At 39.8% G+C, this 16526-nt stretch overlaps 1 protein-coding gene across 7 annotated transcripts in view; it reads right to left on the bottom strand.

The window, feature by feature from the left end:
• ENPP2 (ectonucleotide pyrophosphatase/phosphodiesterase 2) overlaps positions 1–16526 on the bottom strand; it is a 111306-nt gene that overhangs the window by 12788 nt on the left and 81992 nt on the right. For 3 of the 7 annotated variants that reach the window (XM_049632963.1, XM_049632962.1, XM_049632968.1), the window contains 6 exons: positions 15839–15926; positions 15590–15677; positions 14299–14483; positions 11770–11821; positions 2002–2076; positions 536–672 (listed from right to left, as the gene is read on the bottom strand). In XM_049632963.1, the coding sequence (XP_049488920.1) occupies positions 536–672; positions 2002–2076; positions 11770–11821; positions 14299–14483; positions 15590–15677; positions 15839–15926 (625 nt within the window). The remainder of the gene's footprint in view (positions 1–535; positions 673–2001; positions 2077–11769; positions 11822–14298; positions 14484–15589; positions 15678–15838; positions 15927–16526) is intronic. The other 4 variants (XM_049632966.1, XM_049632969.1, XM_049632965.1 and 1 more) reach the window with 3 other exon arrangements.

Below are 16526 nucleotides of genomic sequence, written 5' to 3'. Positions count from 1 at the left end.
AAACAAACAGTCAAATCTTGGCGGCTTCTGCAACTATCGGGCAATGGCAAACAGAGGAAAAGCAACAAGCGTTAGTATATACTTCCTTTAATACGTTGATAATTTAACATATTCCTATGAAGCTCTTAGAAGAACATTGAATAAAGTCTAATTCAAAATACTTTGCAGGACACCTGGGTGACTCAGTCGGTTACGCATCTGACTTTGGTTCAGGTCATGATCTTGTGGCTCATGAGTTCGAGCCCCGCGTCAGACTCTGTGCTAACAGCTCAAGGCCGGGAGCTTGTCTCGGATTCTGTGTCTCCCTCTCTCTCTCTGACCCTCCCCCACTCACACTCTGCCTCTCTCTCCTTCAAAAATAAATAAAGATTAAAAACAATACTCAGTAATAGATTCGATATAAAATTTCTTTCTTCAAGATAAATTAAAATCTTTTCTAAGACAAAATTCTGTTAAGCAAGCAATCATTACATTAATGCAAAGAATGTAATCGCATGAAGAGTATAAGCCCCAAAGCCCCAATTTTTTCAGTGACCTGTTTGGAAACGGTGTATGACGTCCAGAGTGGCATTAGGAATATTTCACTATAACCGCTTTCAAAGTCAGTGTGATACAAGATATCGTATCGAGTCCGATAAAGCACTGCAGGCCGTCCGTAGAGGAGGTGTCGCTCTAGGAAAGAGAACAAAAATTGTGTTAAACACCCATTAAACTTTATATTAAATATGAAAGAAATATTGGAAGAGTCAAGTTGTCCATAATTTGCTTGCTTACTTATTAATAGTGTAGTTCCTTCTTCTTAATTTAATCAAGTTAGTTTCCCCTAACACTTTGTGGTTTATCTGATCACCTAAGCATGGGTCAAATCTTACAGTTATCAAAAGTATAATATAAATGCCATATTTATTTTAATACTGTCTTTAGTTGTAAAGAATTTTAATCTGTATAGGAATGAAACAATATAGGAAATTTTTAAACGATTCAGCTGAATGGAAGTCAATAGGAGTGATTTTTACACAATTAATTCATTTGACCCCTGGAAAGGCTCATCAAATTAGCCAATGATTTAATTAAGAGGAAGGCACTCTTTGATCATTATTTGCAAACTGCAACTCAAATAATGCATTATTTCAGCATAAACAGTGAGTAGTGATGAGCATTTAAAGTAAGCAGATTTGTCACATGGAGAAAAACTCTTTAGGTAAGAACTTAAAGGAACATGTATAGATAAAGTAAGTGGGCATTAAAGAGGGTGCTTTAAATACAGAGAGGGGAGGTCATCAGCTACCAAAGAGCTCGATTAAGACCATAAGAATGTAGACCTCCAAGAGAAAGCTCTCCTTTTGTGGGGTGGGGGGTGGGGGGGGTGGAAAGAGGTCTGAAACCTTACTCTTTTAAGGAGATGGAAGTTTAGTGTGCAAACCTTCATTCCACACCCACAATAAGTGCCTGGAGTTTGATCTGCACATTTTGGATAGACTAAAGTCAGAACTTCCATAGATTCTTGGAAATTGGGGTCCTACGGACCAAAATATTTAGAGATTGAGGCTTAGGTAATTCACAATTCCCTAAGTGATCATCAAAAAAAAAATGTTTATGATTATTTTTATTAGAGAAAATCAGTTCTGGTAATCACTTGTTAAATTATGTATACATGTTGCTTTAATTAAAGTATTACCATTCTATGCAAGTAACAGAGAAAACTCTTCGGAGAATATTTTGCAAGCCTTTCCCAAGTAGAACTGCTGACTTGAGGCAAAGGGGCCCACACCTACTAAAGCAAAAGCCTGTTCTGGGTAATGTGGCTTCTTCAGCAAGCAGTCAATGTAGAAGCCTTTTTTAAGCTGCCAAATTTGGGGACCCACCCCTAAAAATTAGAACATAATATGATAACCTTATATAAACAAAATATAATGAACAAATAAAAAGCCAGCAAATCATAACAGTAGTACTTGGGGGCAGTTAACCAAGTCAGACTTTCCTTCAAAACTCAAACCAAACCTTTTCTAGGTTCAAAATTTCCATTAACGTTTTCCTTGTTTTCATTTTTGTTGCCTCTGAATTTCCTGGTTTCAGCTGGAAGCAGAAGTATCAAAATTCTTTGAGAAGCTATTCTCTTTTTATCATTCAAGTTTTAATGCTTACCAAACACATTCCTCCAAATTCAAATACAAGCCTAGCATCCAATCTATTCCATTAAGAGACAACAAAACAGCAGCCATGTTTTTCCATGCAATACCCCTCCTAAGAGCAGCCACCAACAGTAGTCTTGGGCAATCTAAAGATTCCACCAAACCTGGCTCCCCCTCCAGTCCTCATTTACTGGCATTCCTCCGCATAACAGCCCCTTCCATGAAGGCTGGTTTATTTATAACACTCTGGTCATAACCATCCTTAGCAATTCTATGCTATTACAATGTGATTCCTTTTCATTCTACTGGGAATGGCTTCTCCAACAGACCTGTCATGTCTCTCCCTTCAAATTTATCATTAATGTATTCTCCCTCATCAGACATTTACTGAGTACCTTCTTTGTGCCAGGCCTTTGGCTATAGAAGAGAGATGCTGGGCAAAGATAATTAAGTTACAGCTCTTACCTTCAAAAAAACTCACAGTTCAATGGGAGAGACCAACATGGTACAAATAACTCAAATGCAATATGATACACACTATATCAGAGATATCTACAGAGTGCAATGGGAACACAGAGCATGATGAATATCGTGGATGGGGATGAGGTGGCATCAGTACAGTCTTTACGGAACGCACAAAGATAAGCCAGGTTGACCCCAGCCTTCCCTGTCATAATTGGTAATAGTGCCCCTTTCCATACTCAAATGTGGATGACAAACAACAAGCTCACATAGTCCAGCCCCCATGGAAGTGATATGAAGAAGGGGGTTGGGGGGGGGGGACAAAAAGAAAAGAGACATCTTAAGATTCACTTTCTTTTGAAAGATTTCCTCAGCTGTTTCTTCATCTCTATTCACTCTTCTGCTCTGCGTGTATAGAAATGTGCACTGCAGGGTCGCCTGGGTGGCTCAGTCAGCTGCACGTCCAACCTCAGCTCAGGTCATGATCTCCCGGTTTGTGAGTTCGAGCCCCATGTCAGGCTCTGTGCTGATAGCTCAGAGCCTGGAGCCTGCTTTGGATTCTGTTTCCCCCCTCTCTGCCCCTCCGGTGCTCATGCTCTCTCTCTCTCTCTCTCTCTCTCTCTCTCTAAAAAATAAACATAGAAAGAAAGAAAGAAAGAAAGAAAGAAAGAAAGAAAGAGAAAGAAAGAAAGATTGATGCACTGCAAGGGTGCCTGGGTGGCTCAGTTAAGTGTCCGACTTTGGCTCAGGTCATGATCTCACAGTTTCTGAGTTTGAGCCCCAGGTTGAGTTCTGTGCTGACAGCTCAGAGCCTGGAGCCTGCTTCAGATTCTGTGTCTCTGTCTTTCTCTGCCCCTCCCTTGCTTGTGCGCTCTCTCTCTGTCTCTCTCTCTCAAAACTAAATAAACATTAAAAAAAAATATTTAAAGAAATGTGCACTTCATAGCTCCCAAGCTAAGCACATTTGCTGTTTTGGGCACATAGCTGAAGCACAAATATTTCATGATGTGATTTCTTCTCAATTGTTAACTGGACATATTTGGCATGAAGAAAAAAACAATATACTGGTTTTGATAGTTTCCTAAAATTCAACCACTTTCCCCAATTAACCCAAAGAATCTATTTGGGTCTTCCTGAAGCATAATTGCTTCATCTAAGCAAGAGACGAAATAATCTTTGCAGTAAGAAACACAAATTTATAGTCCAGAATCAAAATTTAGATCTTCCTTTTTCAGTTTATCAGAGTATCAACGGACCACTGATTCTTGGTTACAGCCTGACTCTGTTACTTTTTGTGACATTGTAGGCAAGCCACCGACTGCATTTCTGTTTAACAAAAAGTTCCTGTTTGAGCCATAAAAGTGTGCTTGAATCTCAGTCTCTGGCCATGTAAGATCTTCATCCTGAGACCAGCCACCCTGCAGATGAGCCTGCAACCTTCTACTTTAGAAACATGCTCCTCATGATTTCTTGATATGGGTCTAATGCATTCCATGTTTTCCCAGCTGGGTTCCTCCTCCATCAGATTCCAGACAGAGTCTTCATTCCATACCCAAGTTCCCTGTTTACAACACTTCTCTGGCATTTTGGGCATATCCAAGGTTCTCCTCCAGACACCACATTTGAAAAAATACTTGGAGGCATATCTTTTTAAGTGGTGTGGACTTTCCCAGGGCTCATTCTTTTGTCTTCCAAAATTTGGTCATCCAGACTGGAGTTTGTATTTTTTTCCCTCTCAGCTTCCTGATTCATATTCCCACAGATTAGCTGGCTGACTTGAGAGCCACATGAAAATCTTTTTTTTTTTTTTGTCTTTTTTTTTTTTTTTAAAAAACATTCACTCCCACAAAATATGCCCTTGGATTTTACCACATAATCTCTACTCAAGGTCTTTCCTTTTCCTGCATCCTTTCTCCTCCTTCCCCTTGCAAGTGCCTGCTATCATTTATTGCCACGTCAACCTCCCCTGAGATTTGATTCGATGCTTCTGTTCTTTCTTATCTCAACTCTTAAAGCACTATGCTATAATTCATCAACTGGCTAAATATCACAATAAAATAACAATTTCATAAGGACAGGATTTTATCTATCACTAGATCTCTACCTCTAACAATACCAAATGCATAATATCTACTTGGTAAATACTTGTTGAATAAATGGAAGCTTGTATTATTTTTTGAAACACTGTTCTTTATGACTGTCAAGGACTGACTTTCCACATATGACCTGCCTAATACAACCCTGAGAGACAGACTAGGCAGATCAATATCATCTCCATTTTACTAATGAAGGAACTGGAGGTTCATGATTTGTACGAGACAATTCAGCTACATAGCAGTACCCAGAATCTAGGCCTCCATCTTCCTGGTCCATTATTTTTCCTTAGCATTTTGGGCCGTCTCCAAGTGGATGCTAAGTGCTGGGTTATCTAAGGGAGGGTATGCTGGGATGAAGATCCAGCTACTCCCAGACGTGAGTTCTGCCTGAGTCATGACTGCTGCTAAGCTAATAAGGAATAGCAATATGCCTTGAAAAAGAAAAGCAAAGTTGGAGGCATCACACTTCTGGACAAGCTGTAGTGATTAAGACAGTATGGTACTGGCACAAAAATAGACACACAGATAAATGGAAAAGATAGAAAACCCAGAAATGAACTCATAACTATATGGTCAATTAATCTTTGACAAAGCAGGAAAGACTATCCAATGGAAAAAAGAGTCTTTTCAACAAACTGGATAGCAACATGGCAAAAGAATGAAAACTGGACAATTTTCTTACAACATACACCAAAATAAATTCAAAATGGATTAAAGACCTAATGTGAGACAGGAAACCATTAAAATCCTAGAGAAAACAGGCAGTAAATTCTTTGACATCGGCTGTAGCAACTTCTTACTAGATATGTCTCCTGAGGCAAGGGAAACAAAAGCAAAAACAAACTATTGGGACTTCATCAAAATAAAAAGCTTCTGCGCAATGAAGGAAATAATCAACAAAACTAAAAGGCGACCTATGGAATGGGAGAAGATATTTGCAATGACATATTTGATAAAGGGTTAGTATCCAAAATATATAAAGAATTATAATTCAACACCCCCCCAAAACAAATAATCCAAATAAAATTGAGCAGAAAACATGAATAGACATTTTTCCAAAGAAAACATACAGATGGCCAACAGACACATGAAAAGATGCTCATCATCATCATCAGGAAAATGCAAATCAAAACTACAATGAGATATCACCTTACACCTGTCAGAATGGCTAAAATCAACACAACACAAGAAACAACAGATGTTGGCAAGGATATGGAAGAAAAAGAATCCTCATGCACTGTTGGTGGGAATGCAAACTGGTGAAGCCACTGTGGAAAATAATATGGAGGCTCTTCAAAAAAGTTAAAAATAGAACTACCCTACTCTCTAGCAATTGCACTACTAGGTATTTACCCAAAGAATACAAAAACACTAATTTGAAGGAATACATGCATTCCAATCTTTATAGCAGCATTATCTATAATAGCCAAATTATGGACACAGCCCAAATGTCTATCAAGTGATGAATGCATAGAAGTGGTATATATATAGTGGAATGTTACTCGGCCATAAAAAATAATGAAATCTTGATATCCGCAATGACTCGGATGGAGCTAGAGAGTATTATGCTAAGCAAAATAAGTCAGAGAAAGAACAAATGCCATATGATTTCACTCCTATGTAGAATTTAAGAAACAATATAAATGATCATAGGGGAAAAAAAGAGAGAGGCCAACCAAGAAACAGACTCTTAACTATAGAGAACAAACTGATGGTTACCAGAGAGAGGTGGGTGGAGGGGTGGGCTTAAAGAGTGTACTTGTTGTGATGAGCACTGGGTGTTGTACAGAAGTGCTGAATCACTAAATTGTACACCTGAAACTAACATTACGATTACATCGTACATTAACTAACTGGAATTTAAATAAATTTAAAGAAATTAATTCTTTTATTTAAAAAAAAAAATTTTTTTTTAACGTTTATTTATTTTTGAGACAGAGAGAGACAGAGCATGAACAGGGGAGGGGCAGAGAGAGAGGGAGACACAGAATCCGAAACAGGCTCCAGGCTCTGAGCTGTCAGCACAGAGCCCGACGCGGGGCTCGAACTCACGGACCGTGAGATCATGACCTGAGCCGAAGTCGGACGCTCAACCGACCGAGCCACCCAGGCGCCCCAAGAAATTAATTCTTAAAAAAGAGAACAGCAGGGGTTCCTGGATGACTTAGTTGGTTAACTGTCCAACTCGTGATTTCAGCTCAGGTCATGATCTCATGGTTCATGGGCTTGAGCTCCACATGGGGCTCTGTACTGGGAGCATGGAGTCTCCCTGGGATTCTCTTTCTCCCTCTGTCTCTCTCTGCCTCTCCCCTGCTCACACTTGAGCGTGCTCTTTCTCTCTCACACACAAAATAAATAAATAAACATCAATTAATTAATTAATTAATTAAAATGTAAAAAGAGCGGCAATTTGTATCAAAGCGTCTAGTACTTCAGAAACAACTTCCAAACCCTGATAAGCGCTGAGTTTCTCTGGACACTTCGTCTTCATTCCAACCCTTGGAATAAGAAGCATTTATACAGAAAAGCACAGGGCTGTTGTATCACACAGACCTGGAATCAAATCTCATCTCAGCTTTTGATAGCTCTGTGATTCCGTAACTTAACCTCCCAAAGCTTCACATCTCACTGGGATGTTGCATTGTTTAGAGGCAAAAGTGTAAATTGCCCAGCTTAGTCTTGACCCAAAGTGGCTGTGGTTGTAGTGATTTTGTAAAGAACATATGCTCTACCTCAGTAGCAGCAAGGAACACTGGTAGGCAAAGGTTATTAAAATTCAGTGTCAATTGTAAAGAATTATACTATGTATTGATTTCTTCCAAATCTTCCCCAACACACACGCACACACACACACACACACAAGGATACACACACAGAGAAGCACAAGCATATCTCCTACTTTCTCTAGCACGGCTAACATCTCCAGAAATAACAAAAATTAGAAATATCTCAGAATTGGAAAGAGCTACAAAGACTGCCTGTCTAGCCTAGTCTCTTTATGCTTTAAGGTTAATAAGAATTATGAGTGTTTCAGTCATTTATCCATCCAAACTAACTTCTTACTGTGTGTGTGATAAAGAGTCCAATGTATACAGTGTTAAAATGATTTTTAATTACTTTTTTCACAAAGGTGATAGTGAATATGAATCTAACAAAATATAAACCATTTTTATATAAATGTAAATAGAATAAAGACTAAGGTGAAAATGAATAGTATAATTATTCTTAAAGTGAAAATTATACCTGATTATGATGCCCAAATTGCTTGCTATGAGAGATTTAAAATTTTTCATTTTGCTCATTCATTCGTCTATTGACTCAATGGTTCAAAGAAATCAGCTTTCATTGCACAGTAAGTTTGCTAAGACATTATGTACATGTGATTTGGAAACCACAGTCATGCAACTAAAATCCAGAATTCCCCACAAATCTAGAAACATTAAGGCTTTAGCAAGCAGTTTAGATTGCTGTTTTTCCTCTTTATTTTAGTGAAAGACTTGATCCTATAACAGTTTAAATATTTAGAGCAAAAGATTGCCTAAGATTAATTTAATATGCCTCAAGTATCCCCTGGGCTGTTTCACTACCATAACGTACAACTTGTACATGTGTGTTAAGTATGAGAGGGTTTGCAGCATATAACATTAAAATAGCCACACATGAATATTACAAATGGAATATGTACAACACGTGGTTTCTTAAAAAAAATTAGCTACCCGCAGGTGTGTTTAAAAAGAACTAGGAATAAAAATAATCCAACTTTACATTTGTGTAGAATTTTAGGTTCACAAAATACGAAACTTCTATATTTATGTATAGAAGTCTCAATATATATTCAAAGATATTCAGAAGGGAGAAGTAATACTCTGAACATAACATGCACATGCACTTACACACACAATGACTCGAATTCATGAAGTTTTACTCTGGTGGAGCAGACATCCGATATTTCAAGTGGGAGATGAGATTTATGACCCAGGAAACACCATAAAGACCTGAGATAACTCTGACCAAGAAAATGTCACTTTGCAGCTTAATAAATGACTAAGTTATGACCCTTAAGGAGACAAAGACCAAGAGACAGAGTTACAAAAGGACAGGGGGAGAGAATACTGAGGCTTATACATATCCCAAAATCCAAACAAGGAAATGCTTTGCACATAATAAGTCAATGGTATATAATTATTTTTATTCCATGCAATAGTTCTAAAGTCTCCCTTATATCATTAAAGACTGTCCCACTAGGTCATGAGCAAACCAAAGAGATACGCTACCGTGATCCTCCCCTAACATTTTATGCCACCATTGTGATGTCACATGCAGGAAACTATCAGTGACACGGCTGACAAAACCAAATGATGTCTCAGAGAAATCAGTTCCCAGCCCAGGGTGGGCGCTCAACAAACACCTGTGAAGGTCCATTTCCACGAAAGCATATCAAGTTTAAGCTTCAGTGATGTAAAATCATCTTGAAACAAGACACTTCTGTTCACCTCTGAGTATTGCTTGGGGCAGGGGGCTCCTTCAATCCTGAAAGTCAGTGATTCACCTAGAAGATGCTTATTTTCATGCTCAGACGTTTGAGAGTACTCTTTATGCTGAGTTGTGAGACTGATTTTGTCACATGAGCACACTGTCACCAACAAGTTAAATGCATGATTTTTTTTTCCCAAAATGGAAATGCCTCAGTATCATGAACAGCCAGATCCTGAACCAGCATAAATACGAGTCCATTAAAAGTTATTATAACTAACTATTTTACTGGTGTCTCTCTTTTTTTTTAGCTTATTTATTTTTGAGAGAGAGAGAGAGAGAGAGAGAGAGAGAGAGAGAGAGAATGAGAGAACAAGCCAGGGAGGGGCAGAGGGAGAGGGAGACACAGAATCCGAAGCAGGTTCCAGGCTCTGAGCTGACAGTGCAGAGCCTGATGTGGGGCTTGAACCCATGAACCATGAGATCATGATCTGAGCCAAAGTCAGATGATCAACTGACTGAGCCACCGAGGCACCTCTTATTGGTGCCTTCCATAAGAGAAACATCTTACTACTATTTCTCTGACTTGGTGATGGAATATTTGAAAAACTCAAATCATGAGACTCTGTACCCATTTACCCTGTCAACATTCCAGTTTTTCTAATTATAATGACCCTGTGGTTCACCAGCAGCTAGATGTCAAACATTTCAAATCACTTCTAGAGTTTGCGGAGGATTTGTATACCTTCTACTAAGTCCTATTTTTCAAAGCTGTTTATCCAACTACATGCCCAAGAGTCTGTGTGTTCTTTGCTCAAAGAGAGCAAAGGGAGGGTGGTGAGACAAAAAGGCAAAAAGGAGGAAGATGAGGATTTTTATCAAAAGGGAAAATAAGTCAGGGGCGCCTTGGTGGCTCAGTCGGTTAAGCATCCGACTTCGGCTCAAGTCATGATCTCACAGTTTGTGGGTTCGAGCCCCACATCAGGCTCTGTGCTGACAGCTCAGAGCTTGGGGCCTGCTTCTGATTCTGTGTCCCCCCCCCCTCTGCCCCTCCCCTGCTTGCCCTCTTTCTCTCTCCACCTCTCAAAAATGAATAAACATTTTTTAAAAAATGTTTTAAGGGAAAATAAGTCAAGTAAATAAAATCTACTGGTTTCCTTGTTCTTTACTTAACCAGACTGAAAATAACACATATGATAAACAGGACCCTATGTAAGCTAATAGCTCAAACAATGCTCTCAGAAGGATTGACAACGTGCATTTGCTGCCTGACTTGGAGCTGTTGTGTTGAGTTCTATCTGCTTTTTAACATATTTTTCATCATTCATTTGCTGTTTGCTATCCCATCTACTGCAGTAACCTACCTTGGAGCCTTTCCCTCCCCTTCTATTTTCTTCTTATTTTCTGGAATTTCAAAACCAGAAGGAAGAGTTTGTGAGGTAGATGGCACCATTGTTCCTTATTATTTACTGCCCTTTCGTAAAGGAGTATATACTACCACCCATTGGCATGTATCTTGCAGGACGGCATCCCTGTGGAAAGAATACTTCCCTCCTCCATCGGTTTCATGTGCTCTGGCTTCACCAGCCAACTGTGAATGGTAATGACAGATGCCTCATAAAAGCAGAAGCATTGAGGGGCGCCCGGGTGGCTCAGTCAGTTGAGCTTCCGACTCTTGATTTCGGCTTAGGTCATGATCGTGGGGTTGAGCCCCATGTCGGGTTCTGCACTAAGCGTGGAGCCTGCTTAAGATTCTCTCTCTCCCTCTGCCCCTCTCCCCCATTCACACTCTCTTTCTCTCTCTCAGATAAAAAAAAATAATAATAATAATAATAATAGAAAGAAGAAGCCTTGAGACCCACTGCATGGTTCTGGCATTCGTCTCTTCCCTCTGCCATGAGAAGGGCATGCCCCAGCTAGGGGCTGTTCCTGCAGCTTGGATTCCAGAATAAAGAGTTCCCAGAGCCACACTTGGCCTAGAGTCAGCATACCGAAATGTGAACAAGAAATGCAGCTTTCTTGGTACAAACCACTGAGACTCTCTTCTTTAGTCACAATCTTGCAAAAGTTGACTAATACATGCATGTTATCATTGTACACTGCATTTTATGTACAATATACAAACAAAAGGAGAATTAGAGGGCTCAAGATGATCCTCATATAAAGAGGGAGTTCTGATACAGTTCATTCTGCATATCTCTCCCGACCACAACACATTCCTTGCTTCTCCAGGTACATAAGCTTCAGCATAAGTACCAGCTGCTATTATTTATTCTGTGACTTCCAGTCCCTTCAGAGAAGTCCCCAACGGCACCTTCACTTATGACCCAACAGATACACAATGGTATGTCTGTTTTTCAGAGAGCCTAAAAGCTATTGGGAAACAAAAAAGCTAATGGAATTTTTCTAGCTATTTAAAGCTGGCATCTTGTGTACATAGAATAAACCAATACCCTTGGCCAGATGGATATTAAAATCACGTTGCAACTCCAATTTTAATTTTCAAAAATATTGTGCTTACACTGTGAAGTAAATAAGAGGTCTCTTCAATTTTTGAAAACTGAAAAACAAAACTTATCTGATTGTTTTTCCCATCAACTCCTCACCTTCTGTGGACCCTTTTATATGAAGGCGTTTGTTGAGTTCATCCAATTTGTTCTTCATGTGTGAAAACCAGAAAAGGAAAGGAGAAAAAAAAAGCAAATCAGAAATGTCCTGTCTTTCCTGCATGCTTCTCTCTACTTAGTATCTTGCTAAATTCAAAACAGGACCCTAAATTCCATCAGTATCATAAGCCCTGTAGAGGAATTACTGTTTTATCTCAAGCTGACATTCCAGGCTTCACCTCCCAGTGGATCTGTGGCCACGAGCACCTTCTTTAATCTTTCCATGACTCTGTTTCCTTTCCCTCAAACTGTGGACACTCATGGAACCAGGCTCCCAAATTGGGGAGAATAATGATTTGGGTACCTATACACGTAAATTAATTAGAATAGTGCCTCAATATTTCAGATTAATCCTAGGTACACTAAAGTGATTCCCAAACTGATTTATGAAGTCACTTTTCCAAGGTTGGAAAGTAATGGCTCAGCAATTCTGTCTGTCATTATATACCCTAGGGACACTAGCATATGTGTACGAGAAGACTGGCAATAATGTCTACTGCGGCATTGTTCGGAGATGCTAACAACTGGAAATTACCAAATGTTCTCAAATAGGAAAAGGAAAAAAATCATTATGGTGTGTTTACACAATGAAATATTAACTATTAGCGGTAAAAAATGAACGAGCTAAAACTCATGTATTAATGAACAAAATAACTGCAGAATACATATAGTATAACAGCGTTCACATACAAATGTATAATATGCAAAACTATACTATAAGTTATTTTAGGGAATTATATCAAAGATTAATTAATATATTATTTAAGAGACATATATGCATGGAATAAAAATTACCTGCCTGGCAATTATGTACACTATCTTCAGGTTACTAATTACCTTTGGGGTAGGAACGAAGCAGGACTGGCAGGGAGTGTATACAGGGAGCTTCCACTGAATTTATAACACCTTCTTTCTCATGATGTGTGTATTGTGGCATTTATTTTATTAATCTGTATACCTTTGCAGTATGTCTGGACTTTTTTTTAAGAAAAGGAATGTAGTCTTTTGGAGAAACCCATAGACAAAATAAAGACAATCCAGAATTCCTCTCAAATGGTTTAAGATAACAAATCCAAAATATTTCTTGTTTTCCAGAAGAAAGGTAATTCAGAAAGCAAGATACAACTAAAAGATTACTGTAGGGTTATGTTTGGAATCCACCTCAAAGGCCACTTCCTATTGACTTTGGTAACAAGACACCTCCAGCTAAGGTCTCAGAATGACCTGACGGATAGTAGTGGATAGTAATTAGCTTTGTTCATTCTCGTCAGGAGCCAAAGTAGGAAGAAGAAGTAAAAGGGGTCAGGGGGAGAAGAGCAAGCTGAATTCCTCCAGTGGTGAGCTTTTCTCATCCTGTGGCTCCCAGGCCCCCAGGAATCCCGGAAGGTAGCAAATAGTAGAAGGGGATAGGGCAGGCAGGCGGAGAGCTATGTTCCATTTTTCCAAGGTCTACTAGAAGGTTCACACATTTACCCATAATAAAACCACACATGCAAACATAGCAGATTGTTTTGCTTTGTGTTGGAATCACATCAACTCAGTGTGGTAACACTGATTATTTCTTGCTGTCCGAGCAGTGATTGGTAACCATAAAGGACTTTGATCAATACAAAATTCAGTAAGTCAATTATTGCTTAACACTTACAGTTTGATATTCAAAAATTCTTCAAACACAATGTACTGGGCGGATTCTACTTGCACCACCACCCTCCCCTCTACCCTCCATGCTCTACCCTCCCCTGCTCTGCACCCTGGGAGACTGACCTCTAAGGACTCTTCCAAAGAGCAAGCTTGCCTCCAGCTCCTGAGAGACAACAATGGGTATCTACCCCAGGTAGATACCCCAGAAACCCCAGGTTTCTCTTCCCAGGTTGCAGTGTACTCACTACACCCATCTACCAAATCCAGGAATTCCTCCCCATACAGCTCTCTCTCCATGTTCTGGTCCCTTTATTGCTCGGGTCTAGGACCGGCACCCTCTAGCGCCAGGGTGCCTCACTGTCCCTCACTGCCTTGCCTCTACCCTGCCCAGCCCATGTAAATAGTCCTCTCATTAAGCATGATTTACCCAATCCCTTTAAACTCTCTTTAAAAACCTTTTGTGCATAGGCCATCTGTTTCCTATTGGGACCATGACAGACAGACACACGATCCACGTTGAAAAAAAAGGAAAGCCTTTGGTTAGGAATTATAACGCTCCAGAATAGCAGCATGAGTTCTAGTTTTTTGCCCTTTGTTCTCTATATCTATGCTGCCCAATATGGTAGCCACAAGCCATATATGGCTCTTTCAACTTCAAGCAATTGAACAAGACTTAAAATTTAGTTCCAAGTGCTCAAGAAACCATATCTGGTCAGTGGCCAGCACAGATGTAGACCATTTACATTTTCACAGAAAATTCTATTGGACAGCACTGCTCTATACCCAACAATCTCCTCCATGATAATAAAACATAAAGATTATTTCTACCTTTGGCTCTACCTTATCATCACAGTTACAGCCCAGGTCAAAATCAGACTGAAGGTACATAATCCCAGGATAGTTAGGTCTGGTAACTTCCTCTGGCATGGTTGGCCTGAAGGTATTAGTGCGCAGGAGATGATTCAAACTTCCATGGGTCCCATTATTTGGAGCTGGCTTCAAGCCCAGGAGATCTGGTGAGAAGAAAGAAATGGAGTCAGGTGCTTGATAAATATTTTTTGAGGAGCTATAGTGAGAGTCAAAACCATGCATCTTCCAAGGGTCTGAAAACTCTGAACACAAAGCAGAACTGAATAAAGCCAAAATTAGTTTGTAAGCCCCCCTTTCTTAGCTCCTGAACTGTTCTAGCCTGAACATGTCTTGCCACAGCTTTCTGAAATAGCCATGTTCATTGCCTGCCCATAGAGAGAGGCATTCCCAAAAAGAAAGAGTGAATGAACAGGGCCTTGACCAGCTATTGCTTATGTCTGTGACAGCTATAGGGACTACCAGAGTCAGTGTCAATGCCCTCCTGCATCTCTGAGATTTTTTATCCCACCTTTTGAAATGAGACTTATAATCAATACATAACCCCTAGCCAGCCCTCTAATGCACTCCACAGAAGTATGGGGAGAAGAGGAGGGTTTGGCCCTGTGCCTTGAAAGGCTGCTCTGAAATGAACAGGCTGATTTCATAGCAAGGGAATAGTTGCCAAGCAGGCACACAGTGACTTGCCTAAGCTGAGAGGCAGGACAGGGGAGAGCTAGCAGCCAAGATGGGAAAAGAACCCAGGAGACCCGACTTTCAGACTCCCCCTCTAACCACCAGACCGGCACTCCCTTACTAAATAGGAAAAGTTGTCCTCATTCAGCGACTAGAAGCTCAAGGAAGAAAAATAATTAGGAGCGCATAAATAGCTGGCCAGGATGCAAGCTGGCACCATTTTAACCGGGCTGCAACACCAGAGATGGAGGTGGGAGAAAGCTCTGTGAGGAACTCTCCTTGCTTCACCAGGTCTCTGACCAGTGGTGTCAAACTGTCACGTGATGTTAGATCAGCCAGAGGCTGCCAAGAACAACACTAGGAAAACTCCCCATTAGTCAACTGTTAAAGGAAGACAAAGAAGCCTTAGAAGGGGATGATATTCTGTCCTTCGAACCAGTGGGCAAGTTACACCAATGTTTTGCAGGGAGGTGAAGTGGTCCTAGAAAACAGATACCTCAGTTCTTTCTCTGACCTCGCTGAAGTTCATACGATAACTCAGATTGCTTCATTGGCTTTGATTAAATAGGTGACTTACCACACATAACATTGTAAAGCTCAATGTTTTCAAATGGAGGCACTTTAGTCTTGTACTTAAATGTCGGGCCATAACCTACAAAAACAGTCTTCCAAAAGAAAGGGAACAAAAACAATTAGACGTTGCTGGTATCTCGTAGCAACCCTTTTTCCATTTATGAATACTGTTCAACTTCTCTCATGCCAGTATTCTCTAGCTCTTCTGAGAATCACTAAAATCCATTTTCCATTCACAGTTCTGTGGTCATACCTGCATGCTGTTAACTTTGTTATCAAATCCATGGTCTCCCTGGAAAAAACATTTTCCTGATGGTTTCTTATACACATCCAAAGGTTTCCTACATCGAAACAATTGTAGGATTAGTCAGGATTTCTCATGAAATCACTCCTAAGAAGCCAATTTTGACACACACAAAATCTCCGAGAAGTGGATTTTACAAGCATATTCATCTCTATTTTAATTGCATCGTTCTTGTAGTGATGAAAAGATGATGCTATTCATTTTCCCCAGGTGCCTTTATGTTGGCAATTGGCACAGGACAAATGGGGGCCTCTGAAGACAAGGCAGCTACTGTCCTGTACCTTGCTTGTGCTGAGCAAAGCATTTGTCACAGGTAATGTTCTGTCTGCCAATGTGCTTCCCTAGCTCCACAAGGGTAAGATTCTCCACCCTGGGACCATGTTTGTCTGGTTCACTTCTATATCCCTATCACTAGGCTCAAAGCCAAGCACATAATAGGTACTTTTAAAATATGTGTTATTTAATCAATGAATGGAGATGTATTTTATAAAAGTGTTTACATACAAATTTACCTATCAATATAATACAATTAGAGGGTATAACTGAGTGGCAAATTTAACATGTATTAGTGACATATTTAACAAAAGCCCAGGCTCCCATAGACAACATCACTGTTTACAAATAAGAAAGTGAAAAC

This window comes from Panthera uncia, chromosome F2, assembly GCF_023721935.1.
Source record: "Panthera uncia isolate 11264 chromosome F2, Puncia_PCG_1.0, whole genome shotgun sequence".
Taxonomy (NCBI): Eukaryota; Metazoa; Chordata; class Mammalia; order Carnivora; family Felidae; genus Panthera; species Panthera uncia.
The sequence above is the reverse complement of the archived record's forward strand: the minus strand, read 5'-3'. Positions and strand labels throughout refer to the sequence as shown.